General features: G+C 45.8%; 1 protein-coding gene across 1 annotated transcript in view; it reads left to right on the top strand.

The window, feature by feature from the left end:
* Positions 1-14,775, top strand: part of CLIC6 (chloride intracellular channel 6) — a 57,996-nt gene extending 43,221 nt beyond the window's left edge. Inside the window, exons 6-7 of the mRNA XM_067565638.1 lie at positions 8,769-8,950; positions 13,842-14,775. Of these exons, the coding sequence (XP_067421739.1) occupies positions 8,769-8,950; positions 13,842-14,003 (344 nt within the window). The 3' untranslated portion in view covers positions 14,004-14,775. The remainder of the gene's footprint in view (positions 1-8,768; positions 8,951-13,841) is intronic.
* The last annotated feature ends 692 nt before the right edge of the window (positions 14,776-15,467 follow it).

Genomic DNA, 15,467 nt, shown 5'->3' with positions numbered 1-15,467 from the left:
TCCAGGAGATTGGTTTGCTGCCCTCGACCTACAGGATGCCTACTTTCATATTTCCATCCTCCCGGGCCACAGGCGTTTTCTACGATTTCAGGTAGCTGGTGGCCACTACCAGTTCTCGGCCCTACCCTTTGGCCTTTCTTCAGCTCCCAGGGTATTTACAAAATGTATGGCGGTGGTGATTGCCCACCTCCGCCGCAAGGGAGTTCAGATCTTCCCTTACCTAGACGACTGGCTAATCCGGGGCCGGTCCAGAGTCCATGTCCAGAACAGCCTGACACTAACTCGCACAATATGCGGCAGGCTGGGTCTGCTCATAAACGAGCAGAAGTCCACCCTCATACCAGTACAACGAATAGACTTTATAGGGGCCACTCTGGATGCAGTCCAAGCCAGGGCCTTCCTCCCCCAGCCCCGCTTCGAGGCAATGACTACCATCATAGACAATCTCCACAGGTCCCCCACGACCACGGCCAGGCACTGCCTTCAACTGTTGGGTCACATGGCGGCTTGCACCTATGTCGTGAGACTCGCTCGCCTCAAACTCAGACCCCTACAGGGGTGGTTGGCCTCTGTATACGCTCCGGCCAGGCACTCTCTCGGACGGGTAGTCACTGTCCCAATTTCGGTTCTGAGGTCATTAATTTGGTGGACGAACCCCATGGAAGTATTGAGAGGGGTCCCCTTTGCAGAGTTGACACCCTCCATAACTCTGATTACGGACGCTTCGGATGTGGGTTGGGGGGCCCACATAAGCAGAGACCTCAGCACGCAGGGCCTCTGGTCGACGCAGGAACAAAAACTCCACATCAATGTACGGGAGCTCCGAGCAGTCCACCTGGCCTGCAAGGTCTTCCTCAAATTCCTGAAGGGTCAGGTAGTTCAAGTCATGACAGACAACACTGCTGCCATGTTTTATATAAACAGGCAAGGGGGGCTCGCTCATCGGCCCTCTGCCAGGAAGCGACGCAGTTGTGGGACCTTGCGGTGAGGCACAACTTTCATTTGTCTGCCTCTCACCTCCCTGGGGTCAGGAACGACGAGGCGGACCGCCTCAGCAGGTTGTTCTCACCCCGCCACGATTGGTCACTACACTGGGAGGTGACAACTTTTCTCTTCCGCAAGTGGGGTATTCCCCAACTAGATCTATTTGCATCGGCATCGAACAAGAAGTGTCTGAGGTTTTGCTCCCTCCGGGGGCGAGACCCGAACTCCATCTCAGACGCCTTCCTCATTCAGTGGACGGGGGCTCTCATGTATGCCTTTCCCCCCGTCCCACTGCTTCCCAAAGTACTCTTGAAAATAAAGAGAGACAGAGCCAATGTTATCCTTATCGCCCCGGCGTGGCCGAGGCAATACTGGTACAGCCTCCTGTTGGACCTTTCTATAGCCACGCCGATACCACTTCCGAAACGCTACGACCTGCTCTCCCAGGACCGGGGTCGCCTGCTGCACCCAGACCTGGACTCCCTACACCTGACAGCATGGAGGCTTTGTGGTTGACGGAGGGAGAGAGGGCCTGTTCGGCGCAGGTCCAATTAGTCCTACTGGGTAGCAGGAAACAATCTACCCAGGTGATGTACAAGGCGAAATGGAAGCGTTTCACGGTTTGGGCGGCCTCCAGGGGTGTCCCGCCCGATTGTTCACCCATTCAGGCGATTCTCAAGTATCTCCTCCACTTAAAGTCGTTGGGTTTGGCATTGGCCTCCCTCAGGGTACACCTAGCGGCCATTTCGGCCTTCCACGAACCACTGGAAGGAAGGTCGATCTTCTCACACCCTATGTCCATTAGGTTCCTCAAGGGGATAGAGAGGCTATATCCGCAGGTCCGTGACCCGGTACCTCTGTGGGATCTAAACCTGGTCCTCTCCAGGTTGACAGGACCCCCCTTCGAGCCTATGGCTACATGCCCTTTGCTCGTCCTCTCCTGGAAGGTAGCCTTCCTCGTGGCCATCACATCGGCCAGGCGGGTATCCGAAATCAGAGCACTAACCTCGGAACCCCCATACACAGTTTTCTATAGTGACAAAGTGCGACTGAGACCCCACCCAGCCTTTTTACCTAAGGTGGTGTCTCAGTTCCACTATAACCAGGATATCTTCCTCCCCGTGTTCTTTCCCAAACCGCACGGTTCGGAGGAGGATCGGAGATGGCACTCGCTGGACGTCAGAAGAGCCCTGGCCTTCTACATTGAGAGAACCAAGCCGTTCCGGAAGTCTACGCAGCTGTTTGTGGCAGTGGCGGACCGGATGAAGGGCTCACCTGTCTCCACCCAGCGCATCTCCACCTGGATCACCGCGTGTATCAAAACCTGCTACGAGCTGGCGAAGGTGCGACTCCCAGGTCCAATCACCGCACATTCTACCAGAGCCCAGGCCTCATCCGCGGCCTTTCTGGAACGAGTGCCCCTGCAGGACATCTGCAGAGCAGCGACCTGGTCTTCGGTACACACCTTTACGTCCCACTATGCCATCGTGCAGCAGGCAAGAGAGGACGCAAGCGTGGGCAGAGCCGTGTTGAGAAGGGCTGCTCGCCAATGACTCCTACCCACCTCCAAAGGTATGGCTAATTAATCACCTCTGTTGGAATGCATATGAGCAATCACTCAAAGAGAGAAAACAGGGTTACTTACCAGTAACTGTTGTTCTTCGAGATGTGTTGCTCATATCCATTCCAAACCCACCCTCCGTCCCCGCTGTCGGAGTCGGCAGAAAGAAGGGACTGGGGACCCGCGGGGTCGGCGGCGCCATATATACTGCGACATGAGCGCGGCACTCCAGGGGGCGCCGGAGCCGACCCTGCGGGGGTTGCTAGGGCAAAAAAGCTTCCGGAGACTCGTGCACGGGGCGCGCACTCACCTCTGTTGGAATGGATATGAGCAACACATCTCGAAGAACAACAGTTACTGGTAAGTAACCCTGTTTTTTGCTTATTGTCTAGATTGAGTCAGAGTAAAATACATCTGTATTTGCATTAAGCGCTCAGTCTGCAAGCAAAAGCAATCTATGGCTTTCCAGGACATACAAGCTCTGGAAGGCTGCAGATCCTGATTCTAGAGGAGGGTAACCTGTTCAAGAGAAAGACCAGCACATACTCACTATGGTGAAAGGATGAATTAGTAGTTTGTTGTTTTTGTCAACAAACTTCCCCATATCACAGTGGCTTGGCTGAACAGTATTTGAGGCCCTGATCCTGCAAGCAAATGCTTAACTTGCTGAAGGGGAGTTGTTCCATTGACTTCAATAAAACTACTCATGTCCAAAAGCTAAGCATGTGCATAAGAATTTGCAGGATCAGACCTATGAATGGAATACAAAAAAGCAAATGCTTTATTTTTTTCAACTTTAAAACGAAAAGAAGTGGCTACAATGCTACGTCCCTAACTCTCAGCTCCCTTTTATTGAGCTGCTTAATCCATATAAGCAAGGATCCAATGGCTCAACCCTTCCTCAGCACCTCCCTTCTTGTGCCCGCTTGGGTGGAGCCCATCACCCATCATCTGAGGCAGGGGCACACATACTGTGAAAGTCCCCACTACCGTCTCTCTGTGGCTCTGAGCTGCTAGCCAATGTTCAGGGCCTTGCTGGATTGTTTCTGTTAGGAGGAAAAATGAGTGATACAGGTCAGGTATTTCTTTGGTGCAATCTTGTTTATTTACAAAGAATGTACACATCTATTGTGTTCAGGGAAACAGGAAACAACCAACATCAGGCAGTTTCTTTGCTTACAATTTCCAGGTTGGTCTCTCTAATCAGTTCTGTGCCCCCAAAGAGCTGTTTTTGCTCTTTCTCAGGGCCATGCTCACAACTGCTTCTTTCTGTCAACTGGCTTTCTCCAGGCATTTCTGCTTCACACACACGCACACAATCCCCTACCCCCATCTCTGAAATCATAGAACCTCTAAAACCACATTTGTGTCCGTTGCCTTGGACTGTGGCTTCTATTCTTTTCAACTATATCGCTGCATAAAATGGCTTAATTGCTCCATCCATTTAGTCTGAAAGCAGGGTGCTTAGCATACCCATTGGCTTTAACTAGGTCTATGGTTGTCTGTGGATCATAGATCCACTTGATGACAGTCATTAACACCTTCCAATATAAGCATCTCTATCCTTAATGTCTTTGTATTCTGACAATGGGGCTTGAGTGGTGTGGAATGCTTAGGGTTCCCCGTTTTCAGTTATTTGTAAAGAAAATTCCCAAACATTAAAACCAGGATGAAAAGGGGTTAAAAATAATAAACCAAGAAACCAACCCCCAAAAAAGAGACACCTTAATACACATTGAACCTTTTTTTTTTTAAATGCAAAAAAGTAATTTTTACATCTCTCTCAGAGAGTAGTTTTTCCAGAAATCCTGGTTTGTGTACACTCGCATAATTTTCTTCAAAGTATCCTCACTAATGCTGAGCGTCTTGCTGTCTTGGAGGTAGTTCAACTTTATTCTCAAAGTGCTCTGCATTAATAGATCCATGAGGTACACTCAAAGCTCCCTATGCAACTTTGCTGAAATTGGGAAGTGTGTCTTGACTGTTCCAAAAAGCCAGCACATCCAGTATCACATTGTTCATGCCAGTAGTAAGTGTTCAGATTTGAAATTTTGTCTTTAGTGGCAAATGGTTGAAATACTCTGGCATAATGGCTGTAGTCTGCTGCAAAATTCACCTTGAGGAAGGGGTGCAACACCTGACATTCCATAAAGACTCTTCAGCACCAAACACTTTGGGGTTCAGATTACAGGCCACAGTCATCTCCCATTTCTCACTGAGAGTTGTGTTGGAGGTTTTGAATGCTTTTTTGGTTCTCTCGTGTTCTGGGGTCAGAAGGATTTCCAGAAACAGCTGGGTTTTCTCACTGTATAGTTTTCCTGCAGCTTTTGTGCTCAGTCCAGATGAGATTTTGGTTGTCAGGATAAAGTAAACGTCTGTTTTGGCAAACATGTTTGCAGTAGTCAGAGAAAACTCTAGTGTTTTCTGTGTGTCATGCAGTAATTCCAAATTTTCAACAATGAACATTACCTTGGTGTGCAGAATCTGGCGGTCAATTTGGTTATTTGCCAGTTTCTTCAGGGTTTCTGCTTTATAACCAACAAACTTAGGATGATGTAGGAGACACATTAGCACAGTCCACGCATTATTTTACATGACAGGCAGTGAAGCACAAGCTCGTCCACTGATGCGGCACAACAGGGGTAGGTAATTGGCAGTTTGCTTTCACTCATCTCGCACTGTCTAGAACAAAGCCTTCAACTTGTTTGAGTGTTTGAAAATGGACCCAAATCTAGCAATGCAAGATTTCACATCTTTCATTTCTCCTGTAGAAGTAGCTGCTACAGCACAGCGTTCATCAGATGAGCAGGACAGGTAATACATAGCATCTGTGGTTTCTGATTGAGTTTAATTTCCTGTGCAAATTTAGCCATCTTGGCCACATTTTCCCAAATTAGTTGGTACATCTCAAACATGTCAATTATTGCTCTGTCGACAAAATTGCTGTCAGCAGAAGGGATGAATATCACATCAGCACAAAACAATGTGGGTTTATTCGCTTTGAAATAAAAAATGAAAACAGAAGGCCAAGAATTGGATGGTCCAAACATCAGGAGATTCATCAAAAAAACAATCAGACTAGACACCACATTTCCATCAATTAATTTAATCAGTTTAGATACTAAAACATCGTCATTTTCATTCAGACACTGATGAGTGAGATTGTCTGCATTAGCAAAGGTTTTTGCTGCTGGAAAGTATTGTCACACAAAGTCACCAATAGACCCTCTGCAATTTACAGTGGTTGTCTGGTGAAAGAACAAAGAGCCTGCAGAAATTCATTGACACTATTGTGCTTTGTTCTGTCTTTCATTAAAGCCCTGGTGAAGGCTCCTGATATTGACTATTTATTCCAAAGCTCACTTTCTTCTTTAAGCTTCTTGTGTTGCTTACTTCATGTTCCTTTATTCTGTCAATGTGAGCATGGACCTCAATGCTGCAGTACTTGCAGCCCAATGTATCCTCTTTACTTTAGTCTTTACTTTTCTTGAAAATTTCTAAGCACTGATTTTCTTGTTGGTATTCAGGCATAGTTTTGAATTTTCACCCCATGTATGCTTTATTTATCTTTAGCTGTGGATGATTGTTTAAATTCAGTGCTGCACTAAACGGATGCAAAGAAATAAGCAGGCAATGTCTCCCTGTGAGCTAATCATAGTGTGATATTAACGTTATTTGATTTTCCAACCTCTATCATGTGTGTGTTCTGTGTTTTACACTGTGGAACTGCTTAAATTTCAGAGCTTCAGGACACAATTGCAAAAAGTGTTACTGTTTAACAAAAATAAGTATCTGAAAAAATATTGAGTGCATTCATAAATGGATGTAAATCAGTAAAAACTGAACTCCTTTCATTAAAAAATCTGGTAAATCATCAGCCAAAAAAAAGTCAGTAAAAATTGAAAATGCGGAACAATAGAAATGATTCGTATTTGTACCTGTCCCTCTGCACTTGGGAAATTTTCACACTTCATTAGAGCTGGCTGAAAAGTCCCCCCGAGGAAAATTTTGAACTTTCAGCAGAAATTCAAATACCAAAATAATTTGGCTGCAAAATGAAATATTTTCATTTGGAAATACTGCCTCAGTGCTTTATGAGAGTTGTAGCTCACGTGCCTCATGATCCCATTCTCCTCTGTAGGCCGGGCTCACAGGTCAGACTACATCTCCCATGATGCACTATGGTCTTCCCTCTTGAAAAGAGAAGGGAATTCATGGGAACTCTTGACCATGATCTGTTATTGGAGATGTAGTCTGGTTGGCCCACAGAGGATAATGGAGACATGAGTCAACTAAGGGTATATCTACACTGCAATTAAAAATCCACATCTGGCCCATGCCAGCTGACCAGCCGGACTTGGCCTAAGGGGCTATTGAACTGTGATGAAGACATTTTGGCTGCAGCTGGAGGAAGAGCTGAATGGTCCCAGAGCTGCAGCCCGAGCCCGAATGTCTACATAGCAATTAAACAACCCCTTAACCTGAGCCCCACAAGCCTGAGTCAGTTGGCACGGGCCAACCATGGGTTTTTAATTGCAATGTAGATTACAACGCTTACGACGTTCCATGGCAGTATTTCCAAATTAAAATCTCGGGTTTTGGCTGAAATATTTTGATTTTTAGGTGTTGAGTTTTTCGATGAAAAAAATTAAAAACTTCCACAGAAAGTAAACCCTTTTCACAAAAATTTAAGTTGGTTGCAAGCCCAATTTTCCATTAATAACAGTTTTGACTGAATATTCTCAATCAGTCCTACTCTTCATGCTGAATGGAAAAACGTTCAGACCAGCAGGATATTTTGTAAGCCATTTCAGCTCAATAGGTTTTACGATTCTCTAGAGAAAAAAACAAAAGAACAGTTTTTGTTTGTTGATTTGCAAATATTCCCCACCCTCATTCTCCACTCTAATAAAGAAAAAGGGCAAACTTTGTTTTTAAATAATTGCGCTAATCGAATCCTTTGAAGTGATGCACTTTTATGTTAAAATGTTTTAGTGGCTTTTAAGGGTGTGTTGGGTTTTTATTTTGTTTTTTATAGCTACACCTTTTAAACCGGGGGGTAAAGAGGAATATGTAAACAAACATCAGCAGGAATCACAGAACCAAATTCATCTTCAGTATAAATCCATAAAGTTTAGCTACACCAAACCTGATTTTGCCCACAATGAGGTTAATTTTGTACCAATTGACCTCACTAGCACTCTTGCTATTTCCTTATTACATTAGCACATAGCAACCCCAGTAAAGGATCAGGGCCCCATTATGCTAGTGACTGCATAGATATGGCAGCTGAACTTAAGAAAAAACAATATCCCAGAGAGCTCTATGGCCAGTCTACACTTAATAAGTTTGCCACTAGAGTACTACTGGCTATGGGAGGTGATTTTTAATGACATTTCTACTTGACAAAAGCCCTAGTGTAGACACAGTTAAACCAGCATAAAAGTGCTTTTACTGGGTATAGCTTATTTTGCTTGGGGAACCAGTATGAGCTATACTAGCAAAAGCACTTTTCTTATAGCGTAAGCTACATCTACAGTAGGATGGTTTGCCACTGTGACCATAGACCAGCGTTTCTCAATTAAATTTCCCCGCGGAACCCTTTAGGCTCCGCGGGGAAATTACACTCATACTCGATACCCTCCGCCGAAAAATCCGGGACATCTTCCCTTTTTCGGCGACGCGGAGAACAGCTGCTCTTGGCGGTGCGATGTCATTTTCTCGCGGAACCCTAACAGTGTTCCCGCGGAACACCAGGGTTCCGCGGAACACCAATTGAGAAACACTGCCATAGACTATACCAGTATAGCTATACAGGCAAACCTTTTCCACTGTAAACTAGGCCTACATGTCAGACAGGATTCAAATGATGGTGGAAACAGACAAAGAGTGTGGATGGTTTCAGAGAATGGGGTAATAATAAACTGAATGGAAAGACAGAAGTCACAGCTCACCTGTTGCCTAGCTAACTAATGCCAGATGGAAGGGCTTTATAATCATCATAGCACAGATAGCTGGAAGGAGGGATTTGAATTAGGATAAGGGGCAGCTTTTTGAACTTGACAGAGTTTCCCCCCATGCATAAGGCTTGGCATGTGAGGATTTCAGCATGAGTGGGTTTAGTGTTCAGAGATACCTGATTTTTTGGGTTTCTTCAGAACACTGTCTAGTTTTAGAGTGAATTCAGTTCAGTTTGCTATAATCTCTATTTTTCTGAATCTAGATTTGGAAAAATCCTTGCTTAAGGCTCTAAGGAAGCTGGATAACTATTTAAATACCCCCTTGCCTGATGAAATTGATGCCTATAGCACTGAGGACATCACTGTTTCCAGCAGGAAATTCCTGGATGGAGATGAGCTCACCTTAGCCGACTGCAACCTCCTACCAAAGCTCCACATCATTAAGGTTTATATTTTCTCTTCTATAATGTGCAAAGCCTGGCAACACTGTGTATAAGTGCATTTAAAATGGCAAAAAAATACCACATCTTTCCTGAAACAAACACACAAATGCTGTCTCAACCCAGGGGCAATAAATCCTGGCAGTTGTGATCTGTACCATTATAACCATGCTAGGAAGGCCTCATGTTAAAGACCTGATGGATAGCATATCTAGACCATGTCTACTCTACAAAATTATGTTGACCTAACTTACGTCAGCATACAGCCACCGCAGTTCTTAAATCACTTGCGTGCACCCTTGGCTCCTTGTGTCAGCGATGCGCGTCCTCTCCAGGAGCGCTTGTGTCGATTGTATTGTCAGTGTGGGGCATTGCGGGACGGCTCCTGAAAGCTAGTAACAGTCGACATAAGCAACACAGTGCTACACTGACACATTGACCATGGCTCTACACCCCTCCGGGAGGTGGTGTTACTAAATCAGTGGAGAGACACTTACATCAGCAGGAGACAAATTTAAGTGAAGACACATTCACAGGTCGGTCAACGCAAGGCACCTTACGTCAACCTAACCATGTAGTGCAGACCAGGCCTTAGTTACTTGTCTGGCCACCCAGTAGTCTCTGAGCTCCTCACATAACATGAATGAATTAATGTAGTCTCACAACTCCCCTGTGAAGTAGGGAAGGGTATTTCCATTTCACACTCAGGGAAACTGAGGAACAAGGAAATTTAGAGCTGATCTACACTGGGAACTGCCATCAACACAGCTATATTTCTCAAGAGAGACAGACATAGCTATGTAGACAGCGCTAAGTCGATGGAAGAATTCTTCCATCAACCTAGCTGCTGCCTCTCAGGGAGGTGGATTAACCACAGTAATGGGAGAACGTTGACATAGGGAGTGTCTACACTGAGGTACTACAGAGGCACAATTGCAATGCCGCCACTATGCCACTGTAGTGGTTTGAGTGTAGACATACCCTAAATGACTTACCCAAGGCAAAAACAGGAAGTCAGTGGCAGAGCTGGAAAGGCAATCCTGGTCTCCTGGTTCCCAGTGTGCAATTGCCTATTGCACTGACCATTATCAGCACTGATGATGCTGATATACTGGGCAGGCCACATGGCAGGTTGTCCTGGAGCTGGGGAACCTGAAAACCCTGGTAATGCCAGCTCTGGGGCAGCCCATGTGACCATTCACCCTGGAGCTAGGAGTCTGGAAGCCATGGTTCCCCAGCATGTGCCTGGTGGGTGCGGAGGGACCAGGTGGGTGAGTTGGCAGGAAAACAAGCCGGATTTCAACAGAAATCCTGCCTTGCAAGCAGGGTTCCAATTGAAACCTGCCTGGTTCCCATCTAAATCATGGCACTCTCAGAGAATATTTCAATTTTGTCGACTCAGAAAAAAGTTTCCAACCTGCTCTACCTATAACCCGATACTAGTGAAACCTATTCCAAGAGGCAGCATCGATGAGACTGTTTTTCTGTCAGATGCAACAGAAGAAGCACTTCCCCAACCCTGCAGCAGGGACAGCTACTTGTATGGCTCAATGGGCCTGGACTGCAGCAGTCAGTGGGAAACTATGTCTGATACAATGGGAACTGCCATTAGTCAGGTGAGCTGCAATGTGTTTGCAGGATGATGGATGGCAAATGTCAAACTATTCTCTCCAAGAGGGCTTTAGCTACAGGTCCAGAGTGGAGTTTCTTAGCCACTTGCAGACATTTGGAAATTAATATTTTTAATTGTTAGTTTATTTTTTCTGTTCCACAGATAATTTCTCAATTAGATTTTTGTTAATTTTATTAAACCAATGGTCCTAATTTTGTCTCAGTGGCTACTGCCTGCAGTCCCAGTGACTTCAGGTGTGAGAACGTGAGTCAGTAAAATTTAGCCTAGCATGTCTAACTTCCTTTGGGGGTACCCAAACAACAGCATAATGACCTAATTACATTTTGTAATCGGACAGTGTAATTTCTAATGTTGGGCTTCCACACTTTTGTTAGATGACATAGTTAAAAATAAAGAATTGAGCTAAGAGTGCTGCTATTAGCAGATGGAAGCTCTGCAGCCTCCCAGCTTAGGCATCTGTGGAGACTATTATTGATTCCAAGACATTATTGCCTGGGCTACCTACAGTCACATTTGTTATAGTCATCACCGAGATTCTCCTTGCGGTTTGGCCCAGAGGCCTGAATGCACAGAAGGAGTTAGGAGCCTAAATCTTTTTTTAGTGTGTCTTAGTTCCAGTTTTGGGCCCACTGTGATCATAAAACTCTCGCTGAAACGCTGTAGGTGCCTAAACTCGCTCGATGCCTAGGTTTCTGTAGTAAAAGTCCTTAGGCGCCTATGTTTCTGCCTCTGAATGTGCATACTACTGCCTCCCAGTGGGCATCTGGATGCCTAACTCCTGCCTAAGCCCCAGAGTGATTTACAAACCAGGGGAAGACAGGTGTTTGGCTGTTTAACTCACCTGAGGGGCCTGAACCCGTAGGTGTGCGTTTTCTCTCTCTCTCTCTCCCTAAGAGTCATTTGGGGGAGAGAGCACACAAGAGCAAACACAAACATGAGAATGACTCTCTAGCCCAGTGGTAAGCGCACTTGCTGAGGATTTTGGAGATCTAGGATCCGGTCCCCCTGCTCCAGTGTGGCTTTCATTGTTTATCCACAATGCAACAGCTTCAGTAGGAGAGACTGTGGGACTCAATCCCTACATCAATATATCTCATAGCTAAGGCTAAGATTTTGTCATGGTTATTTTTAGTAAAAGTCACAAACAGGTCACAGGCTTTCATGAATTTTTGTGTATTAGCCGTGACCTACCTGTGACTTTTACTAAAAAATAATGGAGGGGAGGGCTGAAGGCATTACTCAACCCCAGGGGGAGGGGGATGAGAGTCCTACCCCCACTGCAGGAGGGGGCGGGTCCAGTAATCACCACCTGCAGTCACTTGGAGCCCCAGGGGTCTCTGCTGCCTCTGTGGCTCTTGGTGGCTGGGAGCCGTGGGGTCCGGCCGCCTGTAGCAACTCGGAGCTCTGGGATCTCCCTGCCACCCACGGTGGCTGACAGCTGCAGGGTGCTCCACCACCCACTGCAGCTTGGGGCTCCAGGATGGATCTCTGTCACCCACAGTGGTTCGGAGCTGGGGGGTCCCCACTGCTGGTTCTGCAGTCCCCCTGCTGCCCACAGTGGTCAGAGTCCTGGGTTCCTGCCACCCACGGTGGCTGGGAACTGTGGGTTTCCTCCATTGCCCATGGTGACCTGGAGCCAGGGGTCTCTGCCGCCCACCCCAGCGGACAATGGCGAGGTCTCCACGGCGGCAGCTCAGAGCTGCCAGGTCCCTGCACTCATGGCAGCTAGGAGCTGAAGGGCCCTGCCATGGCTGACAGCTGCCCCTCCTCCCCACTGAGATCTCTTGGACCCTCACTGTCTGTGGCAGCTGAGAGCTCCCAGGTCCCTGCAAGCCCCCAGAAGCTGCCAGCTTCAGCCCTGGTGTCCCAGGGCACAGGGTGTAAACTGTAGAGCATAATTTCATGGAGGTCACTAGAACTCACAGAATCCGTGACTTCTGTGACCTCTGGGAGAGGCTCACAGTCTTACTCATAGCCTGATGGTTAGAACACTCTCCTGTGGAGGTAGCGCTCCCTGTTCAAATCCCCCCTGATCTGAAGCAGGGGTCTCCCTCATCCCAGGTGAATACCCTAACCACTGGGCTAAAAGTTATGAGGGAGGTCCTCCTCTACTCCCCTGCCCCCGGCTTGTGCATTAAGGCTCAGGCTGTTTTATTGGACCCAACTGCTGGATTCCAACTGCTTCCTAGTCTGTTGGGTCAGAGCAGCATCCAGACTAAGTCCAGACTCTCTGGCACACTCCTGGGGTACAGACTCCTTGTCTAGTACCTCTTCTTGGGCTGTGAAATCCTGAGGTCCAGTTGCCCTAGGTCCCAAGACCAGTGCTGATCCCCCAACTCTCTCCAATAGTCTACGTACCCTTCCATAAAACAAAATGAAACCCATAAGATGACAGACAGATTCCCCAAACTCTCATACACAATGACATTTTGTCCTTACATGCCTTCCTATGTCTGCCCCCTTCCCTGAAGTGGAGACAGCACCCCACCCAGTTGCCGTATATGGACTGATTCTGAACATTTTTCACTCCCTCATAAGTGAGAATTCTTCAGTACTTCTTCTAGGCAGTGGACTCTGCATAGTGCCCTCTCTGTCACTGCCCAAAACCATACAGGTTGAGTGGCGTATCAGTTAGCAGGACCCAGAGGTGTAGGAGTTGTGCTTTTACCCTACCAAAGTATTTCAGTGAGGGGAAAGGTACAGCTGACCCATCATTTGTGATGTACGCAGTGCATTGCTGATTCAAAATGTGGCTTCCATCGTGGTTTTTAGGTCACTTCTGGTAGGGAATATTCCTCTAATATATTTTATGTCAAGTTTCAGTATGAGGTAAGTACTAATTAAAACTGGGATATGTCACAACGTGTATATGTTTCAAATAAGCCACTTCCCTTAAAATATCAAACATTTATTAAAAGAAAGAATTTATTCATATTGGGAGGGCTTTTCCAATCCCCATATGGAATTTGGGTAACCAGGTAAAAAGGCATGGGAATGGGGCAACTGAAGTCCTTAGGCAGCTTTGAAAAACCTGAGTTATTTGATTTTGTAAAAGTCTTTTCACCCCACAACATATGTTTTGAGCTTAAACAAGCCCCCACCTGTCTGTTATCTTTGTCCTCTTGACTCTGTCTTTTTTCAAACTTAAAATCATCAAAAATGGGTTGTTAAGACAGAGGAATGGAAGAAAGCCATTGATTACAAGCATTGTTTACACAGCTCTGCCTCTAGTAATTTTTTTTTTTTTTTTTTTTTAAATAAAGGTTGTGGCAAAAAAATATAGGAATTTTGAGTTTCCACCTGAAATGATTGGGATCTGGAGATACTTGAACAGTGCCTATGCTAGAGATGAATTCACAAATACTTGTCCTGCTGATCGAGAAATTGAGTTTGCGTATTTGGATGTTGCAAAGAGAATGAAATGATGGATTAAAAGAGGTCTTTATTCTACGTTTCTTCGGAGAGCTGGATGGGAACAAACCAAGATAAAAAACAGAGTACATTATGCAGCATAATTTTAAGTTCTGTTACTGGCCAATCCTCTCTTTTATTGCATTATATTAAGCTCACTCTTAAATTATATGTATGTCTGCTTGTGCATGTGTGTACATGCACACACATGCTACTCATTGTGTTAAAGGTATCAGATCAAAACTCAAGCATTTGTTGAAATTATGGTAATGGGCTAGGCATAAAATTACTATAATTTGATGGTTACTTTTGGTAAAAATATTGAATTTTCAGACTAAAAGTCCCTGCTTCTTATACATTTAGTGTGATGATTACTGCGCCTAATTTGTCCGTTTATTTTAGTGCTATTGTCAAAATGGACAGTTGACTTAGAGGTCAGAGAGCCAGAGGAACATTTTTCTCTCAAGATGTACTTAACAGAAAGTATCTGTGACCTTCTGGGTTGCATAAATCTTGGAAGGCTGCAGGATGGCTGTTGGCTGCACAGCAGGCTGGTTTATCCAGGAGAAAGGTCAGCTCCCTCTTCCAAAAGCACCAGCTCTCTATGCCAGGGAGCTGTGGATCAGCACAGCAACAACAACAACCTAGTTTCACACACTGCACAAGTCCCTATTCTGTATATGTCTAGCCCCCATCTCTTTTGAAGTTGCACAGCCCATGGGACTTCCTCCAGGCCTAGAAGTGGAGAGGAACATATACTGCAGCTGACCTGTGTACTATGCAATAAAGTTACTTAGGATATGTGAAAAGAGAGGGGCGCTGCCCCAGCACTAGAAGAGGAAATGGAGAACCTCTCTCCCTGATTACTGAAATGAGGCCCCTCCTTGACATCTGCTTGGTATTGGGAAGCAATGAATATAGCAGAAGGAGGGCTATTTAGGAGGTAGCCCTTTCCTTCTTCCTGAAGAAACTCCAAGATGTGCTGTACAGCCAGTACTGGTGGAAGTACTCCATACCCTTAGAACAGGGAACAGATCATTGGAGGTCCATGGAACACGAATGGGCTACAGCCACAGAGGTTTCTTTCTGTTAGTATGGCCCTCAAAGGTCATGTGCAAACCACAGCCCCAGCATTTGTTTGGGAGCAAACGCTCCAGGCCAGCTACCAAAGCAGTGTTAGCCCTATGGTCACCAGGGAGTCTCTCTGATGCTTTTGCACAATATTTCATTGACAGGGTTGTGTGGGTCTAAATATGCAATGTATCTATGTATCCTATGAAATAGACTGACGTGTCTAATATAAGAGACAAGTCCATAAACCCTCTTCTATTTTAGAGCAGGCAGGCTAATCCATATCAAGCAGACATCTACTTTTCCTACAAGTTTTACTTGATCATGTATTTCCAGTTTTCGGGTCTACTTTGTTTGCATTGTTTAATCATAAAAATACCCAGTTCTGATGCATATCTCATATCAGT

This window comes from Emydura macquarii, unplaced genomic scaffold, assembly GCF_026122565.2.
Source record: "Emydura macquarii macquarii isolate MOO-44397 ecotype Brisbane River unplaced genomic scaffold, CSIRO-AGI_Emac_v2 contig_2681, whole genome shotgun sequence".
Classification (NCBI taxonomy): Eukaryota; Metazoa; Chordata; order Testudines; family Chelidae; genus Emydura; species Emydura macquarii.
The sequence above is the reverse complement of the archived record's forward strand: the minus strand, read 5'-3'. Positions and strand labels throughout refer to the sequence as shown.